This window comes from Tupaia chinensis, unplaced genomic scaffold, assembly GCF_000334495.1.
Source record: "Tupaia chinensis unplaced genomic scaffold, TupChi_1.0 Scaffold000305_1, whole genome shotgun sequence".
NCBI lineage: Eukaryota > Metazoa > Chordata > Mammalia > Scandentia > Tupaiidae > Tupaia > Tupaia belangeri.
In genome coordinates, this window is record NW_006159795.1 from 3,251,794 (window position 1) to 3,264,059 (window position 12,266).

The 12,266-nt window shown below is 37.8% G+C and overlaps 1 protein-coding gene across 1 annotated transcript in view; it reads right to left on the reverse strand.

Annotated features, from left to right (window-relative positions):
• Positions 1-12,266, reverse strand: part of PLCB1 (phospholipase C beta 1) — a 336,512-nt gene that overhangs the window by 222,248 nt on the left and 101,998 nt on the right. The window contains exons 9-10 of the mRNA XM_006150922.3: positions 11,159-11,316; positions 409-491 (exon numbers count right to left, since the gene is read on the reverse strand). Of these exons, the coding sequence (XP_006150984.1) occupies positions 409-491; positions 11,159-11,316 (241 nt within the window). The remainder of the gene's footprint in view (positions 1-408; positions 492-11,158; positions 11,317-12,266) is intronic.

Consider the following 12,266-nt stretch of genomic DNA (forward strand, 5'->3'; position numbering starts at 1 on the left):
TAGGGAAATGGCCATTTTAAGGTGACAAAACCGACAAAAATCTGCATGCAATAGATGGCATTAAGAAGGAGGGATATAAAAACATCTCACTTCATTCCAAATTTATAACAGAGACATGTATTGTGTAAAAAAGATGTGTTCTACTGCATCGTAAAAAGAAGAGTCCTTAATTTAAAAATCATAATATGGCATGAAAATAAGATTGCATAAATCCAAAGGATTATTTTAATGTTAACAAGATTCAGATAAATGAGTTCCATCATATACAGATGAAAACATGCCACTTTAATACATAACATGACTGAAGAACACTATTAATAATGTCAAATAAGCTTCAATCTGATGAACAATTATTAGATATGCTCTATTTGGGAAAAAGACTCCTTACTGAATGTGTTGAATACTTACGAATCCACGTGATTCTCAAATGAAAGGAGAATTGGAAAAGGTGAAGTCTTAAATGCGCACTCCGCAATTGCTTCTATGACTTCCTAAAAATGAGAACACGTATATATTCAACATTCTAGAATTTTTAACGTTTCATTTTTACAATTCTTCTTTGATTTAAACCCATGACTATGGTTGTCTTCTTCATTCATAGGATGATATCAAATTGCATGAAATGGCTAGAAGGGATTATGAGTGTGCTGGTCTGTAAAAATCTCTGACTCTTGACTCTGCAAGGTAAAAAGAAAGAAAACTGGAGGAAGACACAACAGTGAAGGAGAATAATTCTTCTATTTGTTGATTATATCTCCTTTTCTAGAATGAAAGACATCTAATCACATTATCAAAACTTTGGGGCAATATAAAATGTGAGAGTTTTCACCCCCAAATTCACTTTTTGAATCAAACCACTATTAGTATTTACTTACATTTACTTCTAGTCTGTTTTACATGTAACTGAGGTTTAACTAACATATATATTCAATTTGTATTTTGAGTAACATTGCTATCGAGGTATAACTTTATTGAGATATAATTCATTCATTTAAAATGTACAATTCAATGTTTTTATATATTCACATACAGCTCAATCTGTCAGTACACTTTAATCGTCCACCAAAAAAAAAAAAAAAAAAGAGAGAGAGAGATTTCTACACCCCACCCCACACACTTAGTCTTAGGCAGCTATGAATCTACTTAATACTCCATAGATTTGCCTATTCCAGACATTTCATATCAATGGAATCATATAACTTGTGGCTTTTGTGTCTGGCATCTTTTACTTAGCATGCTTTCGAAGTGCATGTAAACATTTATCAGCATTTCATTCCTTGATCTATTGGGTCATTGGGAAAGTCATTTTTTTCTAGTTTTTCTATGCAAAAATGTGTGAGGACTTTTCTGATGACCCAGTATAATCTTAAGAACTGTATAAGTCACAGTTTCAAAAGCTCTGGTTAAGGTGCTGGACACTCCCACATGGCTGACCAGGGTTTGAGTCCTGAACCTGGTGGCTTGCTTTCTCACTTCCTCTCTCTCTCACTCTCACCCTCTGTCTCTCTCTGATCGAATTAAAAAATCAACGAATGAATAAATAAAAAATAAGTAGTTATTTTAAAAAAAACTCTACAAAGTATTATAACTGATGTAACCATTTGCCATTGTTGGACAGGTATAATTTAAAAGTTGGCATTCAAATAATTCTACAATGAACATCTTCAATTTTTTCCTGGTATTTTGAACTATTTTCTAGAAATGCATCCTCAGAAGGGGAATTATTGAATTAAAGAATATAAATACTTTTATAGTTTCCCATGTATTTCTAAATTACTTTTCATTTAAAATTGCCTAGAGTAAAGGACCAGATTTCAATGCAGCTTCAGGCATTATTTTTTCAAAATATCTTTTTTATTTAACTTGCATTATAGTGAGATTTCATTTATTGTTTATATCACCATCAATACAAGGGGTCTTCAAAGCTTATGGAAAATGCATACTATAAAAAAAAAAAAACTATGCACGGATATCGAAATTTTTTTTCACCAAAATAAACTCATAGTTTAATTCCATTTCCCCACAAACCTTTTGAAGTACTCTTATACTACCAAGGTTTTATATTCATGCATTTGTTTTTCAGTTGTATTTATTCTTTTCACATTCCCCTTTCAAGTAGAAATTTTCACTCCCATTCTTTATGCCTAAGCCTTTCCCACAAGTTTCTCTATCTTCCCTATACAATGCATAGCTTTTATTATATTTGTGCCATTAAGCTATTTATCTTGCCTCAAAGTATAAATAAGGCTTTCTAATTCTAAACTGCATTTGCATACATCCACTAAGAAGGATTTGCCTGCACGGAGCAAGAAGAATCACTTGCATTGTTTCTTAGAAGTGAATTCACAGATTGCTTTTCATGCATAATCAGTTTAACCTTTATTATAGTTGAGTTCATCAAAAATAAGTGCACTGTAAAAAGCAGGTGACACAAAGATTTTAAATTTTGTATTTCATCTGAGCAAAGGCTGTGGATTCAGACAGATCTATGCTTGATTCCCACTTCTTAAATTTACAAGTTCCCAAGAAATTACCTATTGTGTCTGTGCGTTGGCTTGCAGTTCTGTACGGGGGGAGGGGGAGAGGGATAAATCTTGCTCCACAGATGTGAAGATACAGTGAGAGAAAATAAAAGACCCAGCTCATATCAAACATATATTCTCAAATCAAATAAGGTGATTTATTTTGCTGATGCCTCACTCTCCACTCACCCTAAACCTTTCTTCTTAGACTCTTTATAATGAAAATGAGAACTACCCTTTATTTTATTCCAGACATGTCTTATCTCATGCTACAACCATTCCATAAGGAAATGATTAGCCTCCACTGTAAAGGTTATAAAACCAAGGCTCAGGGGCCAGCAGATGGCATAGCAGCTACATTGCTGGACTCCCACATGGGTGACAGTGGTTTGAGTCTCAGACTTGGTGGCTTGAAACTCACATTGGATGTGTGTGCATTCATGCCCAAGATCCCAGAAACAGAATGAAGGAAAAAGGATTGAGGAATGGCCATCTCCTAGAAGTGTGTGTGTGTGTGTGTGTGTGTGTGTGTGTGTGTAGGTGATTTTTTACTTTCCCTCTCACTATTTCTGTCTCTCTCTCCAGCAAGCATATGCACTCTAAGGCAAAAACCTATTAAAAAAAAACCCTCCAAAAACAAAAGCTAAGACTGAGAGGTATTAACTGATTTACCCTAAGACACAGAAGAATCTAAGATTAAACCTCAGTTTCTAGAGATTTATATTTCCAACCATTGTGGTTACTCTCATGCACCTAATGCCTTTAGTAGTTAGGAATAAAGCACTTAAAATAACTGAATTTAGATGTCATCAACGAAATGGGTAGTAAGTATTGAGGTGGGGAGGGGGAAGCAGGCTGGATTTTTTTCTATTTCATAAATTTGGTCCTAGTGTATTAGCTAATGAACAAATATAAGGATTCTTGCCTCATTGCTTTCTCTCATACCTTTCAATTTATCAACAATCCTATTCAAAATATATCCAGAATACACCCACCTCAGTACCTCCACTGCTATCACCCTGATCCCAAAAGTGGTGCCCTAATTGCAGTGGTTGATTTTTCTATTGTTCCCATCCATTCACATTCCCTTCCTGAGGGAGGATTCTATCTCCACACTCTGCTGACCATTGGCTTGGACTCATGTTTTGATTTGGCAATGGCCAGTGTATGCAAATGCCACGCATGGCTGCTAGACGGTCTTCGAGACCCATCCTGTGGTTCTGCCCTTTCTCCTCTCCTCTGCTATGAGCCCAGTTATATCACAGATGAAAGTTGTTCTTTCTAGGTGGAGACCAAACAATATTGATCAGAACAATAGTCAACATCTAATCTGGGTGAAGGATTAAGCCATCATGGTTGTAAGTCACTGTGATTCTGCAGTTTCTTATTATTGCAGCAAAACCATCAAAAGCTGCCTAGTTGAGCCTTTTAACTGCTTTCCTGGTTTCTGTGGCATGCTCTCTCTATTCTACACCATACCCAGATAGACTGCTCCTAACATGAATAGATAGTTACATGCTTTTCTTTTTATAAACTGTTCAATGGCCTCCCACAAAATAAACTACTTTAATTCCATCTTCCATGAACGTATTTAAGTCTGCTCCTCCAATGTAGCTCAAAAACAGTCACGGGGGCCAGCAGGTGGTATGGTGGTTAAGGTATTGGACTCCACATGGCTAACTATGGTTAGAATCCTGAACCTGGTGGCTTTGCTTTCTCACTTCCCTTCTCTCTCTTTCCAGCTCTCTCTGGTGAATGCATATACCCTATAGCAAATTTAATAATAATAATAAAATTAAAATAATTATTTAAAAAAGCAGAGCTTTTTTTTGTCAGAGCTGCATCCTTAACTTTTGTATTCTTTCTCTCTTTCCCACCAGCTTCCTCCCATCTCTGTCTCTCTCCACCTCTGCTATAGCTTTAGCCCAGCTTACAAAGTATTTTTCAAACCTTTTAAACCAAAGAAAACATTGACTGAATTTCATCTAATAATTCTAGTTGGGAGCAAGTGAGAACTCCACAAGTTCCACTAGAGGACTTTTGTGCCTTTAAAAGGTTTTGTGTGGCACACGCGATCATTCAGGATGAGAAAACTGGTTATAGCTTTTCAGTTTCATGCTTTCCTATATGTTATCATTACTGGACATTGGCTGTGAAAGTACCTTACTGCTCAATTGTTCCTTATCAAACCAAAGTCATTTTTTAGAGCTTTCTAACACTGGGTTCAATAATGTATAGGCCATATAGTTCAAATATCAACCTTGATAGGGAAAAACTGTCCTTAAAGTCCTTTATTCTTGACAGATAATGGCAGGGAGCATTTGGATAACCATTTTATGTGTGCATTTATAGAGCAGGGAAATTACACTCTAAATTATTATCGTTTCTTTCAGGGAATTAAGCCTTATTTCCATAAATGCTCGATTTAACAACATACTCAAATTTAACACATTTTCATCATATATTTTAGCACATTGCTCATGTTTGGCATGTACCGACGCTGGTTAAAGCCTGAGGCAGCAAAAGCATCAACTTGGAGGAGGAGTTGCAGGGAGGTGTGTCCAGTGTGAAGGAAGGAGATTGAGGGGGAGCAGAGAGATGGCGACCACATGGTGAATGGTTACATCGCAGCCTTTGGCAGAGCAAGGGTAATGAGGCATTGGGACTAAAGAGCAGATATATGAGAAATCATAAATATAGCCAGGCCACAACATCTCAAAGCCCTCCATAAACAGGCTGAATTACCACATGTCCCCTTTCCCAGAACACAAGTTTTTATTTTGGTCCATACATTAAATAGCAGGCAAATGCCAATAAGGATTCTTGCTTTTGGGGTTATGTTGCATAGAACCTTTCCAGAATACAGATAGCGAACACAGATAAACTGTGGGGCATAAAAATGGAGAGCTTAGCAATCAGTTTATTTTGCTGCTGTAGTATGCACTGTGCTATTGAATATAGCCTATATATTCTATATACTGTGAGAGTCAGGCCCAAATGTACAGGACAGTGAAAACTGGCAAACATTGGGAGACATTTTTCACTCTCTGCCAATATGTGATACATAGCATTTTATATGCAAAAACGGAGAAAGACAAACTTCTCTTATCTGATGAAGGCAAGAAAAATTAAAAATGAAGGCTATATGTTGTCTACTCTTCTTTGGGATGGGAAAAATGTATTTCAGAAACCTTTTATTGAGTGCCTACTACATGCCAGGTTCTGTTCAAAGTGGAATAGATCAGGGACAAAGACCCCTTTCTTTGTGCAGCTTACATGCCAGTGGGGAGAGGAGATGCAATGAACAAGGACCATAATAATAAAACGAATTAAATAGAGTGTGAGAAGACGACAAATGGCATGTGGGAAATATGAAATAAAGCAGGGGATGGGGTGGGGTTTGTAGTGGTCCACATGCCATTAACGATGGTGATTGGTTACAGCATTAACTAGAGAGGTCCCAGTAGGTTTCTTTGAGATATCTGAGAAAGTCTTCAAAGTAGTAAGGGAGAGTCATGAGGATACTGACTGGAAAAGCATTCCAGGAAGAAAGAACAGCCTATGCAAATACTCTGAAATAGGCTCCACCTGGCATGACCAGGGAACAGCGAGGGGACCAGTACGGTTAGAGCCAAGTGAGTGACAGTAATAAGAAATGAGGCCATTGGAGGGCACCTAGAGATCCTTTAGGGCCTTAGTTCCCCTGTTTTCTCTTCTTATCCTTTGCTTTCTTTTCATTTGTTCTTTTTTAAAAAAAGTATTTTGTTATAGGTTGTGTGTGCTCATCCCAGAGAGGCAGTGAGAGAAAAAGTGAGAAATTACCCTCTAGGGAGGATGACCATATTGCAATTCCACCTCCACTCTCCTCTTGGAATTTTTGAGACCTGAACCATGGTTGACCATGTGGGAGTCCGGTGCCTTAACCACCAAGCCACCTGCTGATTCCTTCATGCCCTTTCTTACAAAGCCACTGTACACACTTGTTTTTATAAAAACTGACTGCATGCTAATAATCACATAGAACAGAGCTGAGATGAGCATAAGAGAAGAGAGGTATTTAGATTCAAAATTTAAAGAGACACTCACAATCAGACACCAACTCTACACTTACATGACCCTGAGGGGGCAGGTGTCTTTAAATCTTGCATCCTATATGCCTTTCTTGTCTTACCTTAGTTTTGGTCCAGATGCAGACAACCTCTGCTACTCCCTATTGGTCATGAAACAGGCTGGTATCTTTACTCCCCACAGCCATCCCTGACTCCTACTCTGCCAATATCTCTACCAGAATAATTTATTCTGCTAACATAACCTTAGAAGGCAGGCAAAGCTGGGCAAGCCAACCATGGAGATGATGAGTGTGTTCTTCTCTTTGGCCATCCTGGTCACCCCCTACCCCTAACTCCAGTGGCAAAGAGAAAGACATATTCTAGGCTAGACTTAGCTTGTAAACCTCTATGCCTGTCAACCAAGTGTGTGGATGGTGGCTAAGAAGCTGAGTTTATAAAGCTCAGGAATAGAGGTCCATGAGCTGTGACTCCGGGATTACAAACAGGATGAAAGCATCTTGCATAGTAGAGTGCATAAGGAGAGTCACTCTAAGCTGACTTGATAAGAGAGGCCAAGGAGTATTCACTTCACATAATAAAATAAGCTTTAAAATGTACTTCATGTTTATTCTCCTTCAAGGAGTTAAAAACCTTTGAGGATTTTAGTTTTATTATAATTTTTTTTTTCCAGACATGTGTGGTCACCAGGGAGAGGCAGAGAATGAAAGAGAGAGGAGACAGTATCCCCCATGGGACATGATTATGCCGCAAGTCCCTCTCTTCCATTTCTCCTTCCTTTCCAATTTTGGGAACACACACACATCTGCCTGGCATGTTTCTCAGCTACTATGTCCAAGACTCAAGCCCTGTAGTCAACCATGTGGAATCTAACTGCCCTAACCACCAGGCCATGAAGTTGGCCCAAGGATTTAAAATTTTTAGAAAAATATGAAGGGACTTTAAAAAGTTAGTTGAAGAGAACATCAGATGTCATAGTGGTTATATCACTAGGCTCCCACATGGTCACCTGTATTTCAAGTCCCAAACCCAGTGGCTTAAACCTCATACTGAGCGTGTGTGTGTGAGTGCCCGAAATCCCAAGAGAAGGATAGAGGAGAAGGGATTGTGGCATGGCCATCCCTCCAGGGGGTGATTTCTCCCTTTCTGTATCTCTGTTTCTCTGGCAAGCACATGAGCCCTAATTAGCAAAAATCTCTCTAAAAAAAGAAAAGTTAGTGGAAAAGTGGGACTAAAGTATTGGGTTGTTGGAAGAGTCATGATGTAATATTTTCTATGTTTTTCTGATGACCCAATATGAATTTATTTTCACACACACACATACACACACACACACACATATATATATTTAATCCATGCATAGTTTTTTTTTTTTTATAATATGTGTTTTCTATGAGTTTTCTGGAGATCCCTCATATAATTGTTCCACATAAGGACTCTGAGGGGTAGACAGAACAGTGGGCAGAGGGTGGGTCAGTGGGCAATGGCATTAGTCTTTCTACTCTACCAGGATGGCTAGATGCCTTTCTAGGATCATCCCCATCCACCAACAGACAGATAAGCCCACCTTGCACTGATGTCATCTCAGGGTAATCTGTCTCCACTTCTTAAAGGGTCCAACCAGATAAGGCTGGCATTTTAGATAGCTGACAAAGAATAATAGCAGGGTCTGGGAGGGAAGAAAAGGAACTATGAAAATGAAACAAAAATCCATAGATTTTTCCATTTAAGAAAATGTGAAGACCTCAGGAGTGTTCAACTTCAGGAGCAGATACAATGTTTAAGGATTCTGATCAAAATTACTGTCACCCTATATTAACCTTATAAAATGTAGTGAGGGATGCTCTTTTCCTAATTATTATACTATAGCCTAATAAGTTAAATCATAAAAAGTCATATTCTCTAGACATAACATAGAGAATATATTCTAAGATACTAACATATTATTTCTGAACCCATTTTTATTACTGTCAAATACAGTATCTTTGATCAGGAAAATCCTTTGTTTAAACAGAAACTTGGCTATCTTGCTTCTTGAAAATCTTGCTTCTCTTTAATGGTGCTTTAGTTTCTCACATCCTGAAGGTTCCAGGGCTACAACCTGGGGTTTGGGAATTTTTCAATCCCAGTGCTATTTTTGAAACACTTCTTTTGAATCTTCTAAAAAATCAAAAGAATCCCAGTTTCTGTGAGGCAACCAAACTAGTTTTTACCCCTTCTTCACTCTGGTATCTACTAAACCTGCCCTTGCTCAGCAGCGATCAGGCAGGTAGATGAATATCTTCATCCAAAGTTTGTCACCCACCTTGTTGATGTTAATCTCTAATTCATTCAGTATTCTGGCCTCCCAGTACCCTGGCCTCCTCATTTTTGGTGGTTTCATCTCTATATACTTTAGTTGTCTATATTCTTGGACTGTTTCCTTGATTGCGTAGGGCAGGAGTTGGTGACCCAGAGTCAGCTCTGCCTGACTCAAGTATCCCAGGGAATGGGGCTCATGACTTGGGACTTGGTTCTAGAGGTTGTCCTCTCGCCCTCCTTTCCTGATTCCCTTTCAAAAGGGCAAGACTAATTCAGCTGAGAGAACATGCCCTCCAAAACCTGTACATCCCCTTTCCAGTCATGAGAACCCTGAATTTCTCTACTCACAAGGCCCTGAACTCCTAAGCATGCTCTTTGTAGGGAGTAAGGACAGAACTTGGATATTTGGTTTTGTAATGTCCATATGCATGGATGTGAAACCCTTTATGTTCTAGGACGAATTTCAGAGTGAGAAGTGAGAAAAACGTACCCTATACTTGGCTAGCAAAAATGACCAATATCTCATTATCAATAATAGCTCTAGTCCTGCCTTGTAGACAGAATTTATTAAGATACTTCATCATAGAATTATTTTTGCTTCCTGAAAGAACCCATGCCTGGCAAAATCCTAGTTCTTTGAACCACCCCTCAAATCACCTGTCTAAATTCTGTAAATTTGCTCTAACACACTTTTGCTAATATGTTCCAGTTTCCCATGACACATGTTCTCCCTTATTTATAAGCAAATAAACCTAACTTGTTAAAAATTATTTTATTTAACTTCATTTTATTTATTTATTTATTTATTTATTTTTAATTTGACTAAAGAAAGACAGAGTGAGAGAGTGAAAGAGAGAGAAAGTGAGAAGGCAAGCTGCCAGGTCTGGGACTTGAACCATGGTTGACCATGTGGAAGTCCAGTGCCCTCAACCACCACGCCCCATGCTGGCCCCAGCAAATGAACCTAACTTCGACTACAGGTATCACCTTAAAGACCTTTGATAAGTATCAACTTGCCAAAAACTCTAATCAAAGAATAAAGTCTTGTATAATAACTAAATAGAAGTAATTAATATCATCATCACCATTATCATCATCATAGAGGACTCAAATGAGGTATAGATAGATCCAATAATATTGCTGTATCTTCCAAACAATGCGGAGTGGAAAAAGCAAGACACACAATAGTGTATACTACAGTACAAATCAACTGATGGAAAGCTTAAAAAAAAAAAAAAAAGTGAAGCTACATTTTTGGGGGTTGCACATAAACTTGGACTTTGTGCCCTAAAAAACTGCAAAGTAGTCATCAGTACAATATTCAAGACAGCGTTCACCTCAGGGCTACAGAAGTCAATGTAGTGGTGTTCCTAGGGTGTCAGTAAGTTTCTGTTTCTTGATTTTGATGTTAGTGAAGTGGGTGACTACTTTATATACACTAGTTAAACTGTACAAATAAGCCCTATGTGTTCTTTGTAGCATCATGCTATATTTTACAATAATAAATGCAAGAAAACATGATTAAGAGTACTATACAGGGAAAGATAAATAATCTGATATCTCCTTTTTTTATACAGCAATAGTTTTAATATTTTATTCATGGCTTACAATCATCATAATCAACATTTATTGTTAGGTTGCCTTGTAAATGAAGAGGGTAGATTTTTTTTCTTAATTTTATACATTCAATTACTGTCTATCACTATAGTTTGTGAAATGAATTTTCTCAGAATAATTGTTTACTGCGGCATTATTCACAATTGCTAAGACATGGAACCAACACAAATGTCCATGGACAGATGAATAGTTTGAAAAAGTGTGGCACATACACACTATGGAATAATACTTAGCCATAAAAAAACAACAAGACCCTGGCATTTGATAGGAACTGGACAAATATGAAAAATTTACTGTTGAGTAAAGCAAACTAAACTATGAAAGTGAAACACTGTATGTCCACACTTAATATTTAGCTAATGTCCACACTCTATGGTGGAAACTGAAAGATTGGAGGATACAGAAGCATAGAGAACATTGTGGATACTATTTCCTTTCATAAGACATTTAGAATTTGGTTAGCATAAATTAATTCACCTGATGCAAATTATCCATGGATAAAGTGCTATATATTAGCTCTGCAAATTGCAAAGATAAACAGTAATCTTTGGATTTGATTGTGATGACCAGGACCTTCTATCTTAAAAGGCTTTATATAAAAAGGGCCTGATCTCCCCAACTGCCTCTCTTTGTAACATTCATTCACTCTACCTTGAAGGATATTTCAGTTGTCATAGTGAATCCATGGGTGATGACAGGTTCTTCTTCTGCAGTCCGTCCCTTCCAGCAGTCCAGCTCCACACAGCGGCAGCCAGATAGGAGCACTTGGCGATACATTTCAACAGAGGAGTTTCCAGCCAACTGGCCAGCTATAAAACACCAAGAAGACAAATTCCAGAATTCATGAACCAAGAAGACTGTTGTGGCTTCCCAGGAATGCTCAACAATGATAAACAAAGGGTTTAAGAGCTGGAACAATTGTTCTCAGCCTTTCTTATGTCTCAACATACCAGAAGGTAGTGGCACAATCCAAAGTATAATCATGGCTACCCAGCAGTGGTTTGGGGATAAAAAAAGGAGAGAGAATTAGAGGGAGGAGGGCATTATAACAGTAACATTGACACATTATTAATTGTTTATCAAACGTCAATTACAAGTCCTTGAACTTTACATTTATTGAACAGTCATTTTCTACAAAAGTCTCTCTGCCAATTTTTTAAAAGAGAAGTTTGTCTGTTTGTTCGTTTATTTATTTATTTTGCTATAGGGTGCGTGTGCTCACCAGAAAGACAGAGAAAATTAGATAGACAGAAAGCGAAAAATCAACCGCCAGAAGTGGGTGGTCATACCACAATTCCTTCTCCTCCATTCTCTTCTAGGGATTTTGGGCATGAATGCACACACCCCCAATGTGAGTTTTAAGCTTCCAGGTCTGAAACTTGAACCATGGTCGACTACATGGGAGTCCAGTGACATAACCATTACACCATCTGCTGATCCCATAAATATTTTTTAAAATACTCATTTCAGATAATGAAAATGCCACAAAGTAGTTCAGTTGTCCTTGTTTCCAAAGCTAGGAAGTAGGAAATTCAGGATTTTAACTTCAAAACTCAGTCTTTTCATTCTGTCTCCAGACAATAGAGTTTGTTTGTTTGTTTATGTCAGATGGCGTGTGTGCATGTATCAGAGAGAGAAAGAAAGTGAGAGCTTGAGAACACTTCCCCTTGCCCTCAATAAAGCCTGGTCATGCTGTGATACTTTTTCCACCTATTCATCAGGATCCTGGGTCTAAGTACACAGGACTAACATGGTTTTT